The 27644-nt window shown below is 39.6% G+C and overlaps 1 protein-coding gene across 3 annotated transcripts; it reads left to right on the top strand.

Moving 5' to 3' along the window:
* The first annotated feature begins 442 nt into the window (after positions 1–442).
* LOC115102227 (sodium-coupled neutral amino acid transporter 3-like) lies at positions 443–22291 on the top strand. 3 transcript variants are annotated; one of them, XM_065005376.1, is made up of 17 exons: positions 443–635; positions 9132–9290; positions 10037–10112; positions 10228–10343; positions 11225–11298; positions 11693–11785; positions 12406–12487; positions 13357–13439; positions 13689–13747; positions 14752–14880; positions 15180–15259; positions 17101–17201; positions 17319–17443; positions 18378–18522; positions 18745–18848; positions 19067–19323; positions 21527–22291. In XM_065005376.1, exons 2-16 carry the CDS (start codon positions 9232–9234, stop codon positions 19169–19171), a joined length of 1431 nt encoding a protein of 476 aa, XP_064861448.1. In that variant the 5' UTR covers positions 443–635; positions 9132–9231; the 3' UTR covers positions 19172–19323; positions 21527–22291. The 3 variants fall into 3 exon arrangements, with proteins under 3 accessions (XP_064861448.1, XP_064861447.1, XP_029477784.1); XM_065005375.1 differs by having other exon boundaries at positions 21524–22291; XM_029621924.2 differs by lacking the exon at positions 443–635 and adding an exon at positions 3467–3538 and having other exon boundaries at positions 21524–22291.
* Positions 22292–27644: the final 5353 nt, after the last annotated feature.

Genomic DNA, 27644 nt, shown 5'->3' with positions numbered 1-27644 from the left:
TGGATGCAGCGTTGTCTTAACGACTCTATTGAGTTTAAAACATTTGACTGCTTTCAGGAGTTCTGAGTTTAGCTTCATGTAGCCTTGGGGTTTACCTTTCCTTTCCACTGTATTTCATAAGGGGGCATGATGTAACTCATACCACTGGGCTGGACTCTTAAGCAACCAGAGGTTGATCACCTAACCATATTTATTTCCAATGTTGCCAGTTTTTTGGAAAAGGGGGGCATGTAAGAATGACTTGTTGTCCTATCAGCAGACTTCAGTGGGTCTAGTGTATCTGAGTGTGCCTCCTCCAAATGTGATAGATTCCCAATGGAGCAATTGATGCGAGAAAAGGCCACTGACCGCCTGGTTTTGACAGCAGCAAAGTAGTGAGCATGTGTGACATCATAAGAAACTTGAGACCATCATTTTGAACAACCCTCCCTTTTAGTGCCTTTTCCTCTATATGTGCTCGCCCCCTAACCCTCTCCCTTACTCTTAGCAGACACTCTGCTCTTTCTTCTTGGCTATAAACTCAAGCCAATTACAATTGGGCAAAACAACACCTTGGCCAAGAAAACATCTCTTCTTCTCAGGACACACTTCACTTACTCTCTGTCTTTGAAACTCTACGTTCTCTGCATCTGAAGGTAATAGAACATTCCTTTATTCTGCTCTATGTATTGCTATGCCACGTGGGGGTCATAGCAGGAACTTGACAAGAAGGGTAAAATACCATTGAAATTCCACTGGTGGACATCGGTAGGGATTGTTGTGAGGTAGCATTGTGAGGTAGCATTGTGGAATTTGTCATTGTCAGTGAGATAGCATTGTGAGGTAGTATTGTGGAATTTGTCATTGTCAGTGAGGTAGCATTGTGAAGTAGCATAGTGGAACTTGTCATTGTCAGTAGTACTACTTAATTTGATTTCCACAACATTATTTGAATAATTCAGTTTTATGATTCAATTTTCCCTGAGCAGTGTCATGTATGTTGATATATATATATATATATATATATATATATATGTGAATTGTTGGAACACTGGTCTGAATAAGTCAATTTAGAAAGGTCAAAGACAGACAGCATGATAAGTAGTGAGCTTACAGGAGTAACTGCACCAACTGACAAACAAATTCAGTGGCCATTGTCTCCTTTGTGTGACTGATAATACATTTAGGGAATTGCTCAGAACATCATGTTTTATAGTTAAGTGTAATGATTGATTAATATTTTTCTGGTCTGACTGTTTTTTAACGTGAATCAAACCCACCACTCATGGATCCTGAACTCATTCTTTGTCTGTAAATGCAAAAGCCTCGGACTGAAATATCAGTTTGTTTTTAACTATGGATCTGTAATAAACTCTATTTTTATGATTGAGTGTCTACTGCACACTAGTGTCCAATGGAGTGCCTTCTACTTCAGTTGTTAGCCAGTGGATCCAACCCACTTCCTTACAGCTGCACTGGGGTCTGACAGCATTCCTGTGTATAATAAGACACCACAGAGCCCGGGGTGAGATATAGCTCGGAAAACGTACTTCAATCAAGGGATGACAAATGTGTTGTACTCTGATTTTGTCCCATTATTCCAACTGTTACAACGAGAAGATTGAACGTTTTGAAGTAAACTGCCGTTTTCGTCCTCATGCTAGCTAGCAGTAGCAACGGCAGCTATTATGGAATGGCACGTCACGTTGAACAACAAAGGAGCTGATTAACTAACACAAACCTTACAAAATGGTTGCTTTGGCTTCTGCTACCGACCCTAGTGCAACTATAAGCAGCGGGTTAGCTGGCTACTTCAGTTGTTTGAGCAAGAAACCCATTTTTTCACTTTGTCTAATAAATGCAAGAATCAGTTGATCCTACCATTAGAGAACATAATTTATAGCTCTTCCTCAAATGTATTTACTTATTTATTTATTATTTTACTAGGCAAGTCAGTTAAGAACCAATTCTTATTTTCAATGACGGCCTAGGAACAGTGGGTTAACTGCCTGTTCAGGGGCAGAACGACAATGTCAGCTCGGGGATTTGAACTTGCAACCTTTCGGTTACTAGTCCAACGCTCTAACCACTAGGCTACCCTGCCGCCCCAAATTGTATTTACATAATCTGCATAGCAACTTCTTAATCAGCCAATAGAAAGTAAGACAAAAATTGAAGGATATTGCATAATATGTCATGTATACACCCCTCTATTGCACAGAAAAGATGGGGTCAGAGGGTATTTTATGTGCTGTGCTCTGCTGTGCCATATACTTTCCCTTTTATTCTTCAGGCACATTTATTTCTCTCACTCAGCAACTAAGCATTGGAAACATATAAATAGTTGAATACTAGCTTCAGTAATACAGGGAAGTTGCAATGTCTATCCACCATTTCAAACTACCGTCACATGGTGGTAGATATTTGTGGTTCTTCTGTGGGCCGAATGCACGATTCAACAGGCTTTCTCGGACATAACTATGCAGGATTGGTTGATGGAACTCCCACTATCAACTTTTTCTTCCCATTACAGATTAAGCTATGTGTTTTCTGATGGGTCAGTCAATAATCCATCATATAAGAAACCTAGCTTGTTTAGCTTTTCATCTAAATATTAAAACAGACATTTTATCAGAAATACCTCTTTAATTTTAGACCTTTTTAACCTGAGATCCTCCTTCTTCACCGAGAGAGGATTTCCTGGCTGTATTGGTTGCCTACCGCTGTGGCTGGAAAAGCACTCAACTTCCTAAAACATCCAACATAAACATCAGAAAAAGACTACATTTCAACGAAAGATCATTGCAATGTAGATAATATGTTTAGAAATAGATCATGTGTGTTTGTGTGCATGCGTGTGTGTGCATGGGTCACCAGTACATTTGTGTGTGTGTTTGTTTGTAGTAGTGGTGATGGTTGGGTGTTGATTTTTTTTAGAAACATTTTGTGTTGGTGTGAAATGATAACTCAGTAGAAAGACATTCTGGAGTTTGATTCCCAACACGCAATACAAGAATGTGCTTGCCCGACCCTTCTTGCCAGGGGCTCTTCATGCATTAGAATAAAGATTTTAGCCGAAGAGGGAGCGACTTAGCGCGGAGAAAAATCACACATGTAACATAGCAATGTAGAAATGTGAAAAGGAAGAGAGACAGAGAAAGGAATGTTGGTGGAATGGGTGTGGGAACTGCAGACCCCACCACGCACACACACACACACACACACACACACACACACACACACACACACACACACACACACACACACAGACGTTAAATATTTTGAGCATTAAAGATTTATGGAAAATAAATTGTGAAGTGGTATTACTAAATAAACTGTAACTGAAAACTCCCACTCTCCCTTTATCTCCTCTTCTCTATCGTTCTCTTTATCTCTTGCTACACTCACTCTTTCCGAAGGGCTTCAACTGGGTGCTGAGAAGGTTAAGTAAATAATATATAGACGGAATGACTGACTGACTGACTCAGTAGAGAGTGTGGATAGATTGTTACCTGAATCGGATATTAATACACTGAAAAATGAACTGTTTTTAAAAGGGGTAAGTTGTTCATAAAAATCTGCCTGGTATAGGTTAAGAGCTACATTATCTGCATTAGCATAACCAGTTCTCTCAGGGGAGGTGTGTGTAAGAATTTTTTGATTTATTAGGATCCCCATTAGCCGACGCCAATGGCGACAGCTAGTCTGAAGTACATGACCTCTTCTGGTCTAATGTCTTTCAGTTCCGAATGAAAAATGTGTTGGGGGGTTTAGTAGATTCGTTAAAGACCAAGTGCAGTCAAAAAAAAAAAAAAATCTGTGTTTTATATATATTTCCACACTACGAGGTTGGAATAATACTGTGAAATTGTGAAAATTATGATAATGCTCTTTTAGTGTAAGAGCTGTTTGAAATCAGAGCTGTTTTGAAGTCTGAAATCTCAGCCTGTTTTTGTGGCATGTAGTTTTGGCCTGCCTTCTTAATAGACCAATAAGAAAGAGAATTCCAAACCTCTCTGCCAATAACAGCCAGTTTTCCGTTTACCCCTCCCCACTCCCAGACAGTCCTAGCAAAATTCTTTCTTGAGATATTGCTCTTTGTGAAGAAGCTATTTTTGTTAATTTTTTACAATTTTGATTAAAAACAATTACATTAAGGTGCTTAATTGTTACCCAGAAATTATTTAACATTTAGATAAAAACAGATGCATTGGACTTTTAGAAAATAAGGGTGACAGTCTGCGGCAGACACAAAATGTATGTGAGTTAATTTTTCCATTGAACTGGTGTGATTTCAGAAATGGTTTTTCTAAATGTTGGTGTCCTTTCCATCAAGGTTTAGGCCCTGCAGATATATTCAATTTTTTTCTTAATCCTTATCTAAATGTAATAGCACAGTAATAGTTATATCAGGACTTTGATGTTATTTTATCACACATTTCCTCGCAAGACATTGTTTCCTGAATTATGGTTTGGCATCGCTGTCGATAGAACACATGAGACGCAGGCTCCCACAAATCTCACTGGCTTTCAAACTGAGCTGCTACATGATATTTCTATTACAAACTGCATAACCAAACCAATCACAAATCTGTGGCAAGTATTTTATTTTGTGTGTAGTATGATATGTGCTGGATTACATAGTTGTATATGTTATATAGGTAACATTTATCACTTTACGTTTGGCTGATGATGAAACTTGTTGGGTATTAACATTTAACATTTAACATTTAAGTCATTTAGCAGACGCTCTTATCCAGAGCGACTTACAAATTGGTGCGTTCACCTTAAGACATCCAGTGGAACAGCCACTTTACAATAGTGCATCTAAATCTTTTAAGGGGGGTGAGAAGGATTACTTTATCCTATCCTAGGTATTCCTGAAAGAGGTGGGGTTTCAGGTGTCTCCGGAAGGTGGTGATTGACTCCGCTGTCCTGGCGTCGTGAGGGAGTTTGTTCCACCATTGGGGGGCCAGAGCAGCGAACAGTTTTGACTGGGCTGTGCGGGAACTGTACTTCCTCAGTGGTAGGGAGGCGAGCAGGCCAGAGGTGGATGAACGCAGTGCCCTTGTTTGGGTGTAGGGCCTGATCAGAGCCTGGAGGTACTGAGGTGCCGTTCCCCTCACAGCTCCGTAGGCAAGCACCATGGTCTTGTAGCGGATGCGAGCTTCAACTGGAAGCCAGTGGAGAGAGCGGAGGAGCGGGGTGACGTGAGAGAACTTGGGAAGGTTGAACACCAGACGGGCTGCGGCGTTCTGGATGAGTTGTAGGGGTTTAATGGCACAGGCAGGGAGCCCAGCCAACAGCGAGTTGCAGTAATCCAGACGGGAGATGACAAGTGCCTGGATTAGGACCTGCGCTGCTTCCTGTGTGAGGCAGGGTCGTACTCTGCGGATGTTGTAGAGCATGAACCTACAAGAACGGGCCACCACCTTGATGTTAGTTGAGAACGACAGGGTGTTGTCCAGGATCACGCCAAGGTTCTTAGCGCTCTGGGAGGAGGACACAATGGAGTTGTCAACCGTGATGGCGAGATCATGGAACTATATTAGATATAGAAACTAGAGTTGCCCCATAGGACATAATTGGAGTACAATTTACCAATACCCATTCTGTACAGCACTTTGAGATATCAGCTGATGTAAGAAGGGCTATATAAATACATTTGATTTGATATCAAAGGGTAACACTTTATTTGGATAGTCCATTTGTAGATGCTCTACAGACTATCAGTAACATTTCAACTAACTATCTACTAAACCTTGTCCCTATCCCTAACCTTAACTCTTATCCTAACCCTAACCTTATCTTACCTTAACCTTAGCCCTAGCCGTAACTCTAACCTTAACCCTTACCCTAACACTTATTCTAATCCTAACCCTAACCGTAACCTTAACAGGTTTCTTATCAACAGTTGCTTATCAACAGGTAGTTTGTTGATAGTATGACCATCTGTAGAGCATCTACAGATGGACTATCCGGACTATCCAAATAAAGTGTGACCTGAGTACGAGTCATCAGAAGTCACATTCTGACAAATCATCTAATCATATCCAATCCTCATGTGTCTCTCAGAAAAAGTCTAATACGTGTTAGGGAACCCGCTACCTGAGTCACGTTTGAAAAGCACATGATGTGTCATGTGATGTCAGAGTGGTCGAACCTTATCAAACTCACGTTTGACATGGTAGGTTACAAGGCTGATGTCTCTAGCAACTGGTGGTAAAAACCTGGATTTACTCCAAACTGCATCTCTGGACCCAGTGAGCCACGTATCCATCCCAGGGTTTAATAAAACTTCTGGCGTGCATTTGAATGTGAATTCCAACATCCCACATCACTTGTACTAGAAAACACATATTTCCTCTAGAGGGTCATTGTGCAACACAGTTTCTTAAAGTTGCAAGAAGCAGTAATGTTTTCTATGGTAAAGGTCAAACAGAAAAGCTTACTTTCAAAAGCAGTAACTATGATATATGGCTGCTTTTATCCAAGATACTGTATGTTGGTTGCACTTTCAAGCCATAATAAAATCAATATTTTTTTTGTGTGGGGGTAACAAAGAACATTAGTCATGAGTTAAGCATAGGCCTACACGTTGAAAGTTCAGATATACTTGGATATTTTCTTTGGCTAGTCAGACCATGTTTTTGAATGAAAAGACTATTGTATGTAATACAGCACACTGAGAACAAAAGTAGCCTAGCTATAAGATAACAAAATACAACGTTGCCTTGTCAGTGGGCAAACACAACTGACAAAGCTTGATAAAGGACCACATGCCTTATCCTGTTGTACACAGTGCCTTCGGAAAGTATTCACACCCCTTTAAGATTTTCCACATTTTGTTGTGTTACAATTAGGGATTAAAATGGATACCATTTTTTTTTAAATGTCAACGATCCACACAAAATTAAATTTAACATTTTTATTAATGGAAAATAAAACACAAATATATTTTGATTAGCTAAGTATTCAACCCCCTGAGTCAATACATGTTAGAATCCCCTTTGACAGCGATTACAGCTGGGAGTCTTTCTGGGTAAGTCTCTTAGAGCTTTGCAAATTTGGATGGTCTAATATTTGCCCATTTTTTAAAGAAATCTTCAAGCTCTATCAAGTTGGTTGTTGATCATTGCTAGACAGTAATTTTCAAGTCCTGCCACATATTTTCAGGCTGATTTAAATCAAAACTGTAATTAGGCCACTCATGTACAGTGGGGAGAACAAGTATTTGATACACTGCTGATTTGGCAGGTTTTCCTACTTACAAAGCATGTAGAGGTCTGTAATTTTTATCATAGGTACACTTCAACGGTGAGAGACGGAATCTAAAACAAAAATCCAGAAAATCACATTGTATGATTTTTAAGTAATTAATTTGCATTTTATTGCATGAGATAAGTATTTGATCACCTACCAACCAGTAAGAATTACGGCTCGCACAGTTGTACCTATGATAAAAATTACAGACCTCTACATGCTTTGTAAGTAGGAAAACCTGCCAAATCGGCAGTGTATCAAATACTTGTTCTCCCCGCTGTATTTTTGGCATTGCATTTTAGGTTAATGTCCTGCTCAAAGGTGAATTTGTCTCCCAGTGTTTGCTGGAAAGCAGACTGAATCAGGTTTTCCTCTAGGACTTTGCCTGTGCTTAGCTCTATTCTTTTTCTTTTTGTCCAAAAAAACTCACTATTCTTTGCTGATGACAAGCATGCCCATAACATGATGCACCATGCTTGAAAATATGAAGAGTGGTACTCAGTGATGTGTTGTGTTGGATTTATAACTTCACCATGCTTAAAGGAATATTCAATGTCTGCTTTTTTTACGCATCTACCAATAGTTGCTTTTCTTTGCGAGGCATTGGAAAACCTCGCTGGTCTTTGCTGTTGAATCTGTGCTTGAAATTTACTGCTCAACTGAGTGACCTTACAGATAATTGTATGTGTGGGGTAAAGAGATGGGGTAGTCATTCAAAAATAATGTTAAACACAATTATTGCACACAGAGTTAGTCCATGCAACTTATTATTTGACTTGTTAAGCACATTTTTACTCCTGAATTTATTTAGGTTGCCATAACAAAGGGGTTGAATACTTATTGACTCAAGACATTTCAGATTTTCATTTTGTATTCATTTGTAAAATAAAAATAATAAAAAACATAATTCCACATTGACATTATGGGGTGTATAGATGAGTGACACAACATCTACATTTAAGCCATTTGAAATGTAGGCTGTAACACAACAAAATGTGGATAAAGTCAAGGGGTGTGAATACTTTCTGAAGGCACTGTAATTCTTGTGTCAATGTATCAGAAGGCGTTATGTAAGCAGCCTCATATGACTCTATTTGTTCAGCAAATTGTGGCATTTCTTGTTTGCCAGTTTCGTCTGTAATGATGTCAAATCCCAGCTGGCACACCAGTTGGCATAGGGCTGGTAGGTATCTTACACTTTAGTAACACTGTAGTGTAGATGAACAAGAGTGAAATCCTAAACCAATACCAGGGATCCCTTAAATAGAGATTCCTACCTCAATGGCACACACCTGGATAAATAAAAGATTGATAAATAACAGTGTACAACAAAGTTTGTGTTCACAATAAAGTCTGTGATGGCAACACAGTGCTTCCAGGTTTAGTTTATATCAGATTTACATCCCTTTTCTGGGAAATGTGAGTTGATTGAAACAAAAAAAGAACTGGCCCTAACAATCTGCACTTAATTTTGTAATGGAGGAAAGTGTTACATCAATTATGAGTTGTATGCAGAAGGACTTCAAGGTAGATCTGCCAAGTAAACCAAACCCTACTGAAAGAGTAATGGAATTCTATTGGAAGGAATTCAAAAGTAGTCAGGAGTCTCATCACTGGCAATGCAACCTGAGCCGTCAAATGAAATGACACATGCAGGGAGAGAGTGGTGCTATGGATTCCTCTGGTGGGAAGCTGACATGTGGTCCCATAGTGACAGACAACTTGACAACTCCCACAGTTACCCTAGAGTCTAGGCTTCACTTTGCAACGTGCAAATTCCTCAAACCGTCAAACCTGACTGTTTACATTTTTCTGTCTATCATCTGGAATGACATCCAAAAGACAAGTTGTTCATTTATCTAAGGTACATCTTTTTCTCTTTTTTTCAGATTGGAACTTTAGCCTCCTTGTGAATCCTTCAATGTTTTCCTCCAGTCAGTGAAGAACCATCAGTCACACCCAGCCCTCTTTGTATCAGCAAAAAACCATATGGAACTCCAAAAGCTATCAAATGGTCACCACCATGGCTTCGTCCCTTTGGAAAATGGGTATGTGTCCTATTTGACTGCACATATTGCTACCTAGCATGTATGATAATATCATTCCGCCAGTTGTGTGCATGATAGTGTTTTGATTTCAAAAAGGCCACCAAAATTCCACAAATTCCAAGGATATTTGTGTTTATTTTCTGACAGACAAGACTATTACCACCCTATATTTGTCACTGTTTGTGTAGATGAATTGTCTACAGTCTAGTTTGACATGGTCTTGTGGTGGTTGTCAACTAATGCAAATTCAACATGAAAGTAAAAAAACATTTCACCATGACATTTGATTTAGGTTAGAAGTTGGGAGAAAAAAAAAATGAAATTTTCCACATTGATTCAACATCATCACATTGATTTATTTTATTGAAATAACTTGGAAACAATGTTGATTCAACTAGTTTTTTGCAATGTTTTTTTTTTTAGCACAGAAATGTATTGTTATGTTTGTTCGGCTATTTTGAGCAGATTAAACAAGTCAAATGAAATCCACTGTCATTAGGGATTTGCAGAAAAGGTATCATATTTGTGTTGAACACCTGGAAAAATACCAGGCTTTTTGTAAACACTAGTTTACCTCAGATGCATTTTAAACACTTAAATGGATACAGTACTCTTTCATGGACAGCATTTTCAAGCACCCAATGGATTATAATGATACTTTGCTTGGCTGAAGTTGGACATTGATGAAATTGAGTGTTGTTTAACCTTATAGTTTTTATATTTCCTTGGTTTGATTGACTTCATAGTATCCCGCGGGCGGAAGAGGAAGAGGAGATGTTACCACATAAGAGTGATGGGACCAAGAAGCCCCAGTTTACAGATGTGAGTATGAAGAACTATGGCAACAGCTTTGGAGCTGGCAGTCATCCTTTTTATGCTGAAATGTCATCATGAGGAGTTATAACAACGGACATTCATGTCTTTGTGGCCTTGGCAGTTTGAGGGGAAAACCTCTTTCGGAATGTCCGTCTTTAACCTCAGTAACGCCATAATGGGGAGTGGAATTCTGGGACTGTCGTACGCCATGTCAAACACAGGCATCGTTCTCTTTATGTAAGTACAGCAACACATTATGTCCCTATGTGATTCCTTGATGTGACAACAGACAAATTAGTACACACACACCCACCAAGTTAAATATTACACAGCTCTTGGCAGGACAAAACTTTGGGGGGGGGGATTATTTTTCTCGTATTTTTTGTTGTTGTCAAAAGGTCACAGATCCTCCCAAAATGGTTTGATGCACACTGTTACTGCACAACACATAGCAACAATGTTACCAAAACACTACAGTGGAATCATGACAAAAATTATATGAAAAAGTAGTCATCTAACGTAATGTTTAACATTTACGGTCCTCGAATGGTTAAAAGAACAGTGGCGAAGAGTGGTGTGCGTTGGTGTGTCCATATGTCATTTTTATGGTGAGATTTGAGACACATGGGTGGTGTGCGTTGGTGTGTCCATATGTCATTTTTATGGTGAGATTTTAGACACATGGGTGGTGTGCGTTGGTGTGTCCATATGTCATTTTTATGGTGAGATTTGAGACACATGGGACTCCTAAATCAGATTTCAGGAGTTGAATATAGCAAAGAGTTGGCTGATGAATCATAGCTTGGGTGTGAGCACACCACAGATATGGCTCCCCAGCATGCTTTGCACGTTGGGATGCTCAGATTCACGTCAGGTCCAGTCAGAAGTCAAGAATTGTTTAAATGTTTATGAATAAGTAATTTGTGTTTTGTGCCAATCAATTTGCTGTTACAGGAGGGCAGCCTATTCTTGTAGAGTTTACTTTGTTTGTTTGATGCATCTGTGAAGCGGTGGGCTGACCATGGGATTCATTATTTTAACATTGGCTGAATCTACATGAAATTAATTATGTTGTTTACCTTTCCAAAACCTCTAAGTCAGTTGTTTGTGCTCTGCAGAATCCTATTGACATGTATCGCCTGTCTGTCCAGCTACTCGGTTCACCTCCTGCTTAAGAGTGCTGGAGTTGTGGGTGAGTATGTGTTACTTAGGATCACCCTTAGGAATCAAAGACAAATTGAAAGCTGAATCACAAAGTTAATCATAACAATATGAGAAAAGTTAACTTACTTTTCTGTCAACAAACTTTCCCTCTGCATTTGGACCATTGAAATACCTGTGATTCTACCCCTCCACAAATGCCTGACAGAAATGCCCAGCTTTTTTTATAGACAAACCTAAAGTAGGGATCCACCATATGATCCAAGCTGTCTGTAAATTGGTAGTTGTTGGTTCGCTGGTGTCACATATACAAAAATGTATGCACTCACTGTTGCTTTAGATAACAGTGTCTTCTAATGTCATGGCATATAGATCCTGTCCCATGTCTACTCTTTAACAGACTAACATCTTGTTTGTCTGTTCAGGTATTCGTGCGTATGAACAGCTGGGCTTCCGGGCTTTTGGACACCCAGGAAAAATAGCAGCAGGTGTCATTATAACCTTTCACAACATTGGTGGTAAGTACCTAGGATGAGGAATTGGGTCATTGAGTTTGATTGAATAAGACCCCTGTCCATAAAAGTGCAAAACCGTGTTGCCCCTCTAATACAGTAATAAATTCACCCACTAGCACTAACACATAGTATCTGTTTTGAAGAGAACCACATGGGCAAACATAAATGCACTCATGGCTTCACTGCACTCATGGATTTCATGGCTGTCAGAGTCGTGTGTATAGGTGGCAGGGAAGTCAGGCACAGGAGAATCAAACTGAGTGTAATGGAGTATTTCATAACAAATAAACAAAACACACTCCAAACACTAAATGTAACAATAAATAAAGTGGGTACAAGGACCTGTCGCACACCAATACAAAAACCAACACAACACTGAATAACAAACAATCACTGACGTCGACCACCGCCGAACAAGGAGAGGCTTCGACTTCTGTCGAAGTCGTGACAATGGCTCATAAAAGTTTTAGTGGTTCTTGACAGAAAGTTTTCCTCCAATGTTTGTGTGATATTGCTAAGCATTTTTAGGAAAACTAAAATACAGGTAAAATGAGTAGGGTGTGTCTGTGTTTTCTTATGATAATAGAAGTTAACAGCCCTGAAATATGCTTAATCCCCTCCAGCAATGTCCAGTTACCTCTTCATTGTGAAGTATGAGTTACCTCTGGTCATTCAAGCCTTCCTGGGCTTGTCATCAAACACTGGGTAGGTGGAGCAGCACCTTTCCACACCTTTCAGTGCAGCAAACTAACATGAGGACTATTGTCTTCGGCACACTTACTGATGTATGTTTAAGGCCAGGAGTTTTTCTTGACAAGGTTACTTGTCCACGAAAACACTGCTCCTGAGTTGCGCAGTGGTCCAAGGCACTGCATCTCAGTGCTCGAGGCGTCACTACAGACACCCTGGTTTGATTCCAGGCTACATCACCACCAGCCGTGATTGGGAGTCCCATAGGGCGGCGCACAATTGGCCCAGCATCGTCCAGGTTTGGCCGGTGTAGGTCGTCATTGTAAATAAGAATTTGTTCTTAACTGACTTGCCTAGTTAAATAAATTAAATAAATACTAATATTTACGGGGTGTAACATGCAACAAGCTAACTGTTAAAATCCCCATAAGCCCAGATCACTCTTTCCTGATTGATCCCTCTCTGGAACCAATCAGAGCTAAACTCCTATAGTTAGGACTGGACTTTCACCCCCATCCAATCTTTATTATCTGTTCATTGTACCATCCTCATTCCTCTTCACTGCCACCCCAAACTAGTCCACCCTCCCAATATTTGGTGCTAAAACCCAGGATTGGCTAATGCATTATACATGGACCCAGCAAAATATGCCGCACCTTACGATCCCTACGTCTATCCCCAGGTCTCCAGTGCTTACCCCCAGGTCCCTAAACTGTATTCACCATCCCACCAGAACCACAAGCCATTTTTACCTAACATTGCATCAATTGCCCCTAAACAGTATGTTTCCTAGTATAGTCTACATTGCATGCCATAATGAACCTATAATTAATTAACTTTTGTGTCTGGCTACGTTTTGTTTTTTTGTTTATGTTTTAAATTAGAGATTGGTTCCTGAATGGGAATTGCCTCATCATCATCGTCAGTGTGTGCGTCATCCTCCCACTTGCCCTGATGAGACAACTGGGTATGTGACTGACCTCATAATGACCTTTGACTTTTCCTCATGGCTGCTAATGACCTCACTGGCTGTCAATCTTTCAGTCAGCGCCTCTTTATTCATAAAACAAAACATTTGGATGACTATAGACTCTGCTCTGTGAAGGATCTATTTTAGGCCAGGAGCAGACGTGTCCTGGAAACCAAACATTGTCAGCTGGGATGTGGGATGCTTGTTGTTTTTGTTGTAGTAACAATCCTTGGTTGCATCTTGCAGGGTATTTGGGTTACACCAGTGGCTTCTCCCTCACCTGCATGGTCTTTTTCCTTTCCTCGGTGAGTGACTTTCTGATGACATCTGATGATGGATGTCTATACTGTATTATATTACAATATATATTATACAAGCAATCATACATTTCAATATTATATTCTGATGCGGCATATGCTTTTCACCTGATGATTGGACTTCCATTGTCCATGCTCTGTTTTTAGTGATTCTTTACCATTGTTAATGTGTTAAATGTGTTAACAGCTTAGGGCATGAGTCATGACTAAAGACTGTGGTACTAATTTCCCCTGACAATTTATGAGGAGATATTTATATCTTGTGCCACTCTACCTCACAAAACATTTCATGTTAGCTCCTGTTTCGTATACTCACTGCCAGCCAGACCTTGTTGTACAATGGTGAAATTAGCTAAGAACATGGATACGTTAACTTTCTGAAATGGGTTATTGTCTGATTATGTTGACATACAAAGAAAAAGGGGGAAGGCAACATCATAAATTAACCACATTTGGCCAAATTATTATTTTAATATTGTAATATGTTAAAACTATAGTTAAAATGTTTGAAACTGTTCAATGTTACTTGAATACTTGAGCACAATCCTAGATTACACTACTGTGCATGTTGTTGTTTAAAATGCCTTACTGCAGAAAGGTACATTGTTAATGTGACAAATTCTATCGTTGACCTTGATCAATTAGCAAAAGCAGAAGAATGAATGAGGCTTTGGACAGGAATTCACAAGTTAACTAGAGATAGGTATTGGGCTCCCAAGTGGCGCAGCGATCTAAGGCACTGCATCTCAGTGCTGTAGGCGTCACTACAGACCCTGGTTTGATTCCAGGCTGTATCACAAACGGCCGTGATTGGGCGTCCCATAGGGTGGCGCACATTGTAAATAAGAATTTGTTCTTAACTGACTTGCCTAGTTAAATAAAGGTTCTAAAAAATGAATAAAAAATGTGATCATGGTTGTCAGCTATAGAGGATTGATATGTTTCTGCTGACATCTCACCGCTTCTCTCTCTCTTTCTCTCTCTCTCTCAAGGTCATATACAAGAAGTTCAACATCCCCTGCCCCCTGGTGCCAAATGGCAGCAATCACACAACAATTATCAACACCACCATGGAAGAGGAGGGACAGTGCAAAGGCAAAATGTTCACCATAAACCAGGAGGTTAAAATATATGTTTTAGTGTTTATTCCACATCACTTCTGCTCTTAGGTTCTTACTCTGCTACAATACAACCACATAAGGTTAGGAGCTATTTGCAGTTGGAGCACATGTCATTCAATATGCTAATGAGTTTGTGAATCCATGCTCATATCATGTTACAGCCAGTGCAACTGGTTGTCCATGTGTATTGAAGCAGAGCAGAACCAGCGTGGCACAAATGTCCACACTGTCTTGTGAGTTTACTCAAGCACTCCTTGTGCAATGCTGCTAATTGAACTTATCCTTTATATGGTATTCAGACGGCGTATACCATCCCCATCTTGGCGTTCGCCTTTGTTTGTCACCCTGAGGTGCTTCCCATTTACACTGAACTCAAAAAGTAAGTTCATAAAACAATATGAACCCCCAATTTGTTCCCTTCACACATCACCATGTTGATATGACGACCTTTATCCTTCTTTACCGATACTAATTTACAGTAGAACACATACAGTTGAAGTCGGAAGTTTACATACACTTAGGTTGGAGTCATTAAAACTTGTTTTTCAACCACTCCACAAATGTCTTGTTAACAAACTATTGTTTTGGCAAGTCGGTTAGGACATCTCCTTTGTGCAAGTCATTTTTACAACAATTGTTTACAGACAGATTATTTCACTTATAATTCACTGTATCCCAATTCCAGTGGGGTCACAAGTTTACATACACTAAGTTGACTGTGCCTTTAAACAGCTTGGAAAATTCCAGAAAATTATGTCATGGCTTTAGAAGCCTCTGATAGGCTAATTGACATAATTAGAATCAATTGGAGGTGTACCTGTGGATGTATTTCAACGTTTACGTTCAAACAGTGCCTCTTTGCTTGACATCATGGGAAAATCAAAAGAAATCAGCCAAGACCTCAGAAGAAAAATTGTAGACTTCCACAAGTCTGGTTCATCCTTGGGAGCAATTTCCAAATGCCTGAAGGTATAAAGTTAATCTGTACCAACAATGGTATGCAAGTATAAACACCATGGGACCACGCAGCCTTCATACCGCTCAGGAAGGAGACACGTTCTGTCTCCTAGAGATGAATGTACTTTGATGCGAAAAGTGCAGATCAATCACAGAACAACAGCAAAGGACCTTGTGAAGATGCTGGAGGGAACTGGTACAAAAGTATCTATATCTACAGTAAAACACGTCCTATATCAACATAACCTGAAAGGAAGAAGCCACTGCTCCAAAACCGCCAAAAAAGCCAGACTATTGTTTACAGCTGCACATGGGAAACAAAGATCGTATTTTTTGGAGAAATGTCCTCTGGTCTGATGAAACAGAAATAGAACTGTTTGGCCAAAATGACCATCATTTTGGTTGGAGGAAAAAGGGGGAGACTTGCAAGCCGAAAAACACCATCCCTACCGTGAAGCACGGGGGTGGAAGCATCATGTTGTGGGGGTGCTTTGCTGCAGGAGGGACTGGTGCACTTCACAACATAGATGGACTTATGAGGGAGGAAAATTATGTGGATATATTGAAGCAACATCTCAAGACATCAGTCAGGAATTTAAAGCTTGGTCGCAAATGGGTCTTCCAAATGGACAACGACCCCAAGCATACTTCCAAAGTTGTGGCAAAATGGCTTAAGGACAACAAAGTTAAGGTATTAGAGTGGCCATCACAAAGCCCTGACCTCAATCCCATGGAACATTTGTGGGCAGAACTGAAAAAGCGTGTGCGAGCAAGGAGGCCTACAAACCTGACTCGGTTACACCAGCTCTGTCAGGAGGAATGGGCCAAAATTCACCCAACTTATTGTGGGAAGCTTGTGGAAGGCTACCTAAAACGTTTGACCCAAGTTAAACAATTTAAAGGCAAAGCTACCAAATACTAATTGAGTGAATGTAAACTTCTGACCCACTGGGAATGTGATGAAAGAAATAAAAGCTGAAATAAATCATTCTCACTACTATTATTCTGACATTTCACATTCTTAAAATAAAGTGGTGATCCTAACTGACCTAAGACAGGGTATTTTTACTAGGATTAAATTCAAGAATTGTGAAACATTTAAACTCAGTTTATTTGGCTACGGTAAACTTCCGACTTCAACTGCACACCTGTTTGCTTTTGATTAAATCAAGGGACATTTTTAATTTAATAAATGTAACATTAGTCGTGTAATCCCTCTACCTCATTAACAGACAAAAAAAACTGCTTTCTTTTCCACCAAAGCGCAACCAAGAGGCGCATGCAAGGGATTGCTAATGTGTCCATCATGGGCATGTTCGTCATGTACCTCCTCACTGCCATCTTTGGTTACCTCACCTTCTACGGTAAGACCAGGGCTTCAAGACGGCTTTAGTCATATTCACGCTGCAGAAAAAAATGTTGATTTCAGAATTTCAAAAGATACTCAATTTGTGTGTGTGTGCATATATATATTTATGTAGTGAACACGGAATCTGAGCTCCTGCACACCTACAGCAAAGTGGACCCTCTGGACACCCTGATCCTGTGTGTGCGTGTGGCCGTGCTGGTGGCAGTCACCCTTACTGTCCCTGTGGTCCTCTTTCCTGTAAGAGCCTCCTCTCATTAGCTCTAATTACCTTACTCTAATTCAGTGGTTCCTGAACTGGGAACCACCCTGGGGGTCTGCAGAGGTACTACAGGGGGTTCTGCGCCAAGATCTCTTTTTATTCTAAATAAATATTGCTAGCAACAACAGATGAAACAAATTTGGCTAATGGGTCTGTGAAACAAGTTTAGAGAGTGCAATACAATACACTGCAATATTATTAATCTACAATATAGGCTACCCTTAGATGCACAGTTGGGCTTGGGAGGCTCACAGGGATCCACAGTACTCCATCAATGATCCAGTTTTCAACTCAAGTTTCTTGTATTTTGTAAAATTGTCATTTTGAACATAAATGCACTCTAGTTTAAGCTTTAAAACTGCAAAATTGTCTCTCTGCAGGAAATGACCTTAACTCATTTTCCTCTCCATTGCAAAGAGGGGTGCCTTTTAAAATGTTATTTCCCAGGGCCCGAGGCTTGGTTAGCCCGGAATGCTATTTTTATCGCACTCTAAAGTCGGAGTTGTGTTCTGATTTTAAGGGGTTCCTGATGAATTTGCTATCACGAGATCTCCGGCCCCAAAAAGTTTGGGAACTCCTGCTATTATTACTGTATTTCTAAGGAAGCTTCCAATGTTTTGCATTTCAAATATTGTTTGCATTTCAAAACTAACATAGCCTAGATACTGTATATATCAATTTCTCTCTAAATGTTAAGCTACTGTGTCATGCTTAGAACAACTGATGCTGGCTTGTACAGTACATCCTATAATCTCTGTTTAACCCAGAGTTGGTATTGGTAGGAAAGTGTATGGAATGTAATTTCATCAATTGTGTTTTTAGTTAGTTAGTAAACATACCTCATAACTGACACTTGACAGCCATGTTGCAAGTTTCACTGTAGATACTCCCCTGAGTCCTCTTTCTCTCCAGATTCGCAGAGCCATTCTCCAGCTCCTGTTCCCAGAGAAACCCTTCCACTGGGCACGCCACATCACCATCGCCCTGTGTCTCCTCTTCGTGGTCAACGTTCTTGTAATCATTGTGCCCAATATCCGAGATATCTTTGGCATCATTGGTGAGACTCCGAAAAAAAGCACTCATATGCTCATGAGTATAGGTTACAACAGTTCTTGCCATCTAGCCTCAGATGCTTTTTCTCTACATACTCACCAATCAACCTGACATGCCATGTCTCCTCATCACCCTGAACACTACAGGAAGGACCGTTTACATTACATATGCCTCATACAAGAGTACTTAGCAGTGGACTAACTCATTGTCTCATTTGGCTGTCCAGGGGCCACCACTGCACCTAGTCTGATCTTCATCCTCCCAGGATTATTCTACCTCCGCATTGTTCCCACCGAACAAGAACCAATGAAGTCAAGACCAAAGATCACGGTAGGTTTTCACATGACATTCATTTTCCTGCCATTGTCTAGACATGTTTGTTAAAACTCTCCACACAATCCTCAGGTTTTCGGAGTGTTTGGGTGGTATCACAATGGGTTCTGGAAAGAACTTCCGAAACCCCGGTTTGTGTCAAGATCTTTTTTTTATTTTTTTTTACGTTCATGACTAAGGTGAATTCCAACAACTCTTTCTCTGGCTGGTTTCAGGCTGCCTGTTTTACAGCCATGGGCTTCATCTTCATGTCTATGAGCCTGACGTTCATCATCATCGACTGGACGACCGGAGAGAAACGAGCTGGAGGTGGCCATTAGAGCACATCCGTTGACATAGGGGTCCAAACGCCACACAGCAGCATGCCCTGTCACCGTGCCACTTCTTGATCACGTCTGGATTGTGAGAAGGATCAAACACGGTCAAAAGGCTGGACCCACATCATCATGAGTCTTACCATACCTGCGTCATGGTAAGATCGTTTCCCCACCAATTCACATCAAAAGACCTGCTACTCTTCCATGGAGGCTAGTCTTTGAGGAACCCAGTGATGTCACTTTCTTTATGGAAGAAGTTCTGGTCAGAGATGTCACTCAGGCAGTGTCAGAGGTGCTGATGAGGGTGTTGCCCATGGAAACCCCTAAACCACTACTTGCTGCGTGTGTCAAAAGCCATTAAGCTAGTACCTCGAATGAAGAGCATCTGGTGTAAAACAAAAGTGACAGAGATAGAAGAAGATGGGAGGGGTTAATTTTCTCTATACAAAGAGACTGGATCTCTTTAACTGTCAGGCTTCCCTCCCTACCCAACTGCCAAACAATTCACCCCACTGTTGTTTCTTGATCAAATATCAACAGTGGTTTAATCAACCAGCTTTAAGGAGAAGAGAAGAAAATGTTAGTCTACAATATATGTACTTTTATGTCATTACACTATCCGTAGATTTGTTTATTGAATGTAATTTCAGCTAAATTTCTTGAGGTAATTGACTGGTAGTGTACAGTTTTTCTCAGTAGGTGCAGAACATTGGAAAACAAAATGAGCCACTAATGATAAATCAATCACTTTTCAGCATGGTCTAACTATTTAAATTTGACCATGTTGCTTGATGCCAAGTAATGTATTTACTCACCTTTTTCAATTATCAAATCAAAGTTTATTGTTCACAAACACAGTTTTGCAGATGTTATCACAGGTGCAGTGAAATGCTTATGCTTCTAGCTCCAACTATACAGCCATATCTAGCAGTACAATAACCAGAGGTGTGTGTGCCCTCTCAGATTTGTCCTGTTTAAAAATGGTGTTGTTTTTTTGTAATACTACCAGCCACTTAACAATTTTATTGGCTTTAGCTAGCCCATATAGGTTCCCCATGTCCTAAAGTTATAACTAGCTAGTTAGATTAGCTAGCTTGTCTAAATAGCCTAACTGGTATGCCTGCTGGCAAGGTTGGTAGACTTTTAAAAAAGCAAGCAATAACTCATTGTACTGAATACAATTCCTTTCCATCTTTTACCCAGATTTAGCAATGTGCAAAGAAGCATATTTCGTTTCTTTAAAAAACAGCTCAAGAGGTATCCTTAGATATGCAGAAAAACATACACATTTCCCCCACACAGAATTAAGCATACATATTATGGTTGTAGATTGCAGGAAAAATCTGTTTCAGCTGTTTAAAAAATGCTAAACATATCAAAACAAACAATATCAGAACGAGCAATGTCAGAGTCCGGAATATAAATAAATATACAGCGCCAGTCAAAAGTTTGGACACCTACTCATTCAATGTTTTTAAAACATTTTTAAAACTATTTTCTACATTGTAGAACAATAGTGAAGACATCAAAACTATGAAATAACACATGGAATCATGTAGTAACCAAAAAAGTGTTAAACAAATCCAAAAATATTTTAGATTTTAGAATCTTCAAAGTAGCCTTCATGACAGCTTTGCACACTCTTGGCATAATCTCAACCAGCTTCACATGGAAGGAGTTCCCACATATGCTGAGCACTTGTTGGCTGCTTTTCCTTCACTCTGCGGTCCAACTCATCCCAAACCATCTCAATTGGGTGGAGGTCGGGTGATTGTGGAGGCCAGGTCATCTGATGCTCCATTCCATCACTCCCCTTCTTGGTCAAATAGCCCTTACACAGCCTGGAGGTGTGTTGGGTCATCGTCCTGTTGAAAAACAGATGATAGTCCCACTAAGCGCAAACCAGTTGGGATGGCGTATCGCTGCAGAATGTTGTGGTAGCCATGCTGGTTAAGTGTACCTTGAATTCTAAATAAATCATTGACCGTGTCACCAGCAATGCACCCACACCATCACACCTCCTCCCCCATGCTTCACGGTGGGAATCACCTACTCTGCGTCTCACAAAGACACAGCAGTTTGAACCCAAAATATCACATTTGGACTCAACAGACCAAAGGACATATTTCCATCTGTCTAATGTCCATTGCTTGTGTTTCTTGGCCCAACCTAGTCTCTTCTTCTTATTGGTGTCCTTTAGAAGTGGTTTCTTTGCAGCAATTTGACCATGAAGCCCTGATTCTCATCGTCTCATCTGAACAGTTGATGTTAAGATGTCTGTTACTTGAACTCTGAATCATTTATTTGGGTTGCAATTTCTGAGGCTGGTAATGCTAATGAACTTCTCCTCTGTAGCAGACGTAACTCTGGGTCTTCCTTTCCTGTGGCGGTCCTCATGAGAGCCAGTTTCATCAGAGTGCTTGATGGTTTTTGCGACTGTACTTGAAGAAACTTTCAATGTTCTTGAAATGTTCCGCATTGACTGACCTTCATGTCTTAAACTAATGATAGACTGTAATTTATCTTTGCTTATTTGAGCTGTTCTTACTATAATATGGACTTGGTCTTTTACCAAATAGGGCTATCTTCTGTATACCACCCCTACCTTGTCACAACACAACTGATTGGCTCAAAAGCATTAAGAAGGAAAGAAATTCCACAAATTAACTTTTAACAAGGCACACCTGCTAATTGAAATGCATTCCAGTTGACTACCTCATGAAGCTGGTTGAGAGAATGCCTATGTGTGCAAAGCTGTCATCAAGGCAAAGGGTGGCTACTTTGAAGAATATAAAATATATTTGGATTTGTTTAACACTTTTTGGTTACTACATGATTCCATATGTGTTATTTCATAGTTTTTATGTCTTCACTATTACAATGTAGAAAATAGTAAAAATAAAGAAAAACCCTGGAATGAGTAGGTGTGTCCGAACATTTGGCTGGTACTGTATATGTATGTAAATTGTGTTTAAGGACAGTATATGAATAGAAAAAGTGTGTACAGTAGTAGCTATATATGATGAGCCATGACTAGAATACAGTATATACATATAAATTGTACATATACATATAAAGTGGGTAAAACAGTATTTAAACATTATTAAAATGACCAGTGTTCAATGACTCTGTTAACATCAGTCTTTAAGGTGCAGGAGCAGTCATCCTTTTCTGTATCTCTATAAGAATCATTCTGCAGAATCAGTGTCTTCAAGTTATTGCAAGTTTGGCTTTTAAATATGCTGGACAGTATGGTTTCAATTCGGTATCCATCTTCACCACAATATTCTGAACAATTAATTCACACATTTCTAAGCACATCAAGAGATCAAAACAACTGGGAAGTGAACCCAAAATACTTTGAACAATTGAATTATCATATTTTCTTCATTTGTGACATTTATTATGCTGGTGCTATTGAAATAGGTGGGTTGTTCCCATGAAAAGAGTGCCTTTTGCATCCCTTTGATATTTTAAGTTGAAATTATGCACCAATATTGAATTTTAAAAGCATGTTATATTACATGAAGTGTTTTTTAATATAGACCACATGGAGTGCCCTTTAATATAGACCACATGGAGTGCCCTTTAATATAGACCACATGGAGTGCCCTTTAATATAGACCACATGGAGTGCCCTTTAATATAGACCACATGGCGTGCCCTTTAATATAGACCACATGGAGAATTCAATAAATAAAAACAAAATTATATGAATTAAGACTTTATGCACTTCTAGGAAGACTTTAACTCACTTAACCTCAAAATTTCTCCAACTTTTCACCATCTTTGTAAAGCCCTAGTTATTTTGTTGCTTTGACAAAGTCATGTCTGAAGACTATTACTTATTTAATGATTAGTGATTCATTTACGTCTGTCCCTCATCTTAATGTCAGAACTCTCGTTTAAATATGGTGAAACTATTCCTTTAAAAAAAAAATGTTTTTCAAAAGAAACATTGTACATCTAATAGTCAAATCATAGTGTAAAAGCAGGTGAGCTTGTCCTATTCTTTTTGGCCCTTTTGTGATGGGAAACTGTGCGGCTCGAGCATAACAAGCCAACCCTGTTACCCATAGATAGACAGACATTCAATTGCCACGTCCTGTTGCACACAACAAGCTTCTATTCCCCCTGTCACGAGGGGATTTATGGCTGATTTAAGATGAAATCGTCTACCCTGTTACGGTCAACCCTGTTACTTTATTTGGCACTTAAAAACCTCTTGAGATGGGAAAATGTGTTTCTTATGAAGTTGAACGTGCTCTTTATAACAAAATCAAACGTTTTTTTTAATAAAGTTACACTTCTCAAAAGGCTGCAAATTAGTGGAACGACCCAGGTAGTCTGCAATAGTTTCTATGTATACTTGACATCCAACAAAGCAATAAGGCAAAAATGAAGAAGCAAGTTCCATAAAAACTGAATGATGGCATTCAGCTGTGTCTTATTTGACAAATACAGTACACACAGCACACCGGGAACATTCCCAGGACATTAGCTAACATTCCCATTAATTTCTAGTTTGGGTTTTATATAACATTAGGATGATAACACCCCCCAAAAAAATACATTTTCTTTTATGAAATATCCTTGGAATGTTCTCCTAACATTCACTAAAATGTTGTGCACAACATCTGTACCAACCACCACAGAACATTCTCCTTAGGTTCTAATTAGGTTTCCAGGTAGTTTAATAACAAAATGTGTTCTGGCATCATCAGGGAATGTTTTATACAAATATATAATCATGAGCCCAACTAGACTGTTTAAGTGTCATTAGAACTTTCAGGGTAAACTAATTAATGTTTTGGGAATGTTCACAGAACCAATTTTGGTTTGCTGGGCAGTCTGTCCAGATAGTCAGTCATGCAATGCAGCATGTGCCGAGTCCCTGATTGCAATGATTTGTATAATGGAGACTTAGGTAAAACTATTGAATAAGGTCAAATATTGGGAAGCAAGAGGATCTCAGAGCCCATTTGGGCAGCTGAATTAATGTTTAGGAAGGACAAGGCTGAGTGTCTTGAAGAAATTGTTACATAAAGGTAAGCACATGTTGTGTTTGACATGGCACTATTGTCTATGATATTCTATTTTCAATAAATATGAATGGTTGTCAGTATTTATCGAGAAATGTCTTTACTGTGATCTGCATGTTCTGTGTCTTTTTACTTTTCACAACATTCACAAAATAACTGACAGGTACACTGTATTTAAAGGGATGGCTTAAGACAAATGTACAGAAAACCCTATTGAATGAAAACTCCATGAGAAAATCTGTTGTCCAGCAAGTGGGAGGGTTTTCATCGGATGAATTAAATGTATTCAGAGCGCGCAAGGTAGCGATACTTACAGAGAGAGTTACACGACTGAATAAGTCTGAACACCAAATACTGAGAAGTGCATAGGAAAGTTGTGCATAGGAAAGGCATAATTTTCAGTCTGAATCGGCCCTAATATGACTACTTTACACAATCCAGCCCGATATTTCAGAATTTCCACAAGAAGTGTAGCAAAAATCAGGAAGGCTGGAGTTCCTCTAAGATTTCATACGGCCAATTCCATTAACTACAATGCCTTCAGAAAGAATTCACACCCCTTGACCTTTTCCACATTTTGTTGTGTTACAGCCTGAATTTAAAATGTTATTAAATTGCGATTTTGTGTCACTGGCCTACACACAAAAACACCCCATAATGTCAAAGTGGAATTATATATTCTTAAATGTTTACAAATGAATTGAGTCAGTAAGTATTCAACCCATTTCTTATTTGTTATGGCAAGCCTAAATAAGTTCAAGAGTAAAAAAGTGCTTAACAAGTCACATAATAAGTTGCATGGACTCACTGTGTGCACTAATAGTGTTTAATTTTTGAATGACTACCTTTTCTCTGTACCCCACTCATAAAGTTATCTGTAAGGTACCTCAGACAAGCAGTACATTTCAAGCACAGATTAAACCACAAAGACTAGGGAGATTTTCCAATGCCTCACAAAGAAGGGCCCCTAATGGTAGATGGGTTTAAAAAAAGCAGACATTGAATATTCCTTCGAGCATAGTGAAGTTCTTAATTTGGATGGTGCATCAATACACCCAGTCACTACAAAGATACAGGTGTCCTTCCTAACTCCAGAGAGGAAGGAAACTTCTCAGGGATTTCACCTTTTTTTCACCTTTATTTAACCAGGTAGGCCAGTTGAGAACAAGTTCTCATTTACAACAGCGATCTGGCCAAGATAAAACAAAGCAGTGCGACAAAAACAACAACACAGAGTTACATATGGGATAAACAAACGTACAGTCAATAACACAATAGAAAAATCAATATACAGTGTGTGCAAATGAAGTAAGGAGGTAAAAGCAATAAATAGGCCATAGTGGCGAAATAATTACAATTTAGCAATTTACACTGGAGGGATATATTTGCAGATGAGGATGTGCAAGTAGAAATACTGGTGTGCAAAAGAGCAGAAAAACAAAAACAAATATGCAGGGGATGAGGTAGGTAAATGGTTGGATGGGCTATTTACAGATGGGCTGTGTACAGCTGCAGCGATTGGTAAGCTGCTCTTCAGAGATTTTTGCAATTCATTCCAGTCATTGGCAGCAGAGAACTGGAAGGAAAGGCGGCTAAAGGAAGTGTTGGCTTTGGGGATGACCAGTGAAATATACCTGTTGGAGCATGTGCTACGTGTTGCTATGGTGACCAGTGAGCTGAGATAAGGCGGAGCTTTACCTAGCAAAGACTTATAGATGACCTGGAGCCAGTGGGTTTGGTGACAAATAACCATGAGGCCAATGGTGACTTTAAAACAATTACAGAATTTAATGGCTGTGATAGGAGAAAACTGAGGATGGATCAACAACATTGTCGTTACTCCATAATACTAACCTATAATTGACAGAGTGAAAATAAGGAAGCATTTACAGAATAACAAATATTACAAAACATGCGTCTTGTTTGCAATAAGGCACCAAAGTAATACTGCAAAACGTGGCAAAGCAATTCACTTTTTGTCCTGAATACAGGAAAATCCAAAACAACACATACCGAGTACCACTCTCCATATTTTAAAGCATAGTGGTGGCTGCATCATGTTATGGGTATGCTTGTAATCGTTAAGGACTAGTATGTTTTTCAGGATAAAAAAGAAACGGAATGGAGCTAAGCACAGGCAAAATCCTAGAGGAAAACTTGGTTGTCTGCTTTTCACTAGACACTAGGAGATTAATTGAAAGGTGGTTCAGCAGGACAATAACCTAAAATACAAGGCCAAATCTATACTGGAGTTGCTTACCAACAAGACTGCAAATATTTCTGAGTGACCGAGTTACAGTTTTGACTTAAATCTACTTGAAAATCTATGGCAAGACCTGAAAATGGTTGTCTAGCAATGATCAACAACCAATTTGACAGAGGTTGAAGAATTTTTAAATAATAATGGGCAAATGTTGCACAATCCATGTGGAAAGCTCTTAGGAGACTTACCCAGAAAGAGACACGGCTGTAATCGCTGCCAAAGATGCTTCTACAAAGTATTGATTCAGGGGTGTGAATATTTATGTAAATGAGATATTTGCTAAAATTTCTAAAAGCTTGTTTTCATCTGATGCTACGTGAGATCAGGTACCTCTGTTCCTCTACGACCCGCGCCAACCCAGAGAGACCTGCAGCCTGTCGCCGCTACCCAGCTATTCTCCTCTGCTGCTAAGAAGGGGCTCTTTTGTAATTATCAGAAGGACTTTTTATCAAAACAAACAATATCAGAACGAGCAATGTCAGAGTCGGAATATAAATAAATATACAGCGCCAGTCAAAAGTTTGGACACCTACTCATTCAATGTTTTTAAAACATTTTTAAAACTATTTTCTACATTGTAGAACAATAGTGAAGACATCAAAACTATGAAATAACACATGGAATCATGTAGTAACCAAAAAAGTGTTAAACAAATCCAAAAATATTTTAGATTTTAGAATCTTCAAAGTAGCCTTCATGACAGCTTTGCACACTCTTGGCATAATCTCAACCAGCTTCACATGGAAGGAGTTCCCACATATGCTGAGCACTTGTTGGCTGCTTTTCCTTCACTCTGCGGTCCAACTCATCCCAAACCATCTCAATTGGGTGGAGGTCGGGTGATTGTGGAGGCCAGGTCATCTGATGCTCCATTCCATCACTCCCCTTCTTGGTCAAATAGCCCTTACACAGCCTGGAGGTGTGTTGGGTCATCGTCCTGTTGAAAAACAGATGATAGTCCCACTAAGCGCAAACCAGTTGGGATGGCGTATCGCTGCAGAATGTTGTGGTAGCCATGCTGGTTAAGTGTACCTTGAATTCTAAATAAATCATTGACCGTGTCACCAGCAATGCACCCACACCATCACACCTCCTCCCCCATGCTTCACGGTGGGAATCACCTACTCTGCGTCTCACAAAGACACAGCAGTTTGAACCCAAAATATCAAAT

Source organism: Oncorhynchus nerka, linkage group LG20, assembly GCF_034236695.1.
Source record: "Oncorhynchus nerka isolate Pitt River linkage group LG20, Oner_Uvic_2.0, whole genome shotgun sequence".
In the NCBI taxonomy this organism is placed as follows: Eukaryota; Metazoa; Chordata; class Actinopteri; order Salmoniformes; family Salmonidae; genus Oncorhynchus; species Oncorhynchus nerka.
This window is presented reverse-complemented; position numbering and strand designations above follow the sequence as displayed.

What these genes read in the sequence shown, in the direction of transcription:
- LOC115102227 (XM_065005376.1), top strand. Translation starts at nt 9,232, where the DNA reads ATGGAACTCCAAAAGCTATCAAATGGTCACCACCATGGCTTCGTCCCT. An exon ending in TGCCCTGATGAGACAACTGG is followed by an intron (nt 13,440 to 13,688) that starts GTATGTGACTGA and finishes TGCATCTTGCAG; the next exon opens with GGTATTTGGGTTACACCAGT. An exon ending in ATTTACACTGAACTCAAAAA is followed by an intron (nt 15,260 to 17,100) that starts GTAAGTTCATAA and finishes TTTCCACCAAAG; the next exon opens with CGCAACCAAGAGGCGCATGC.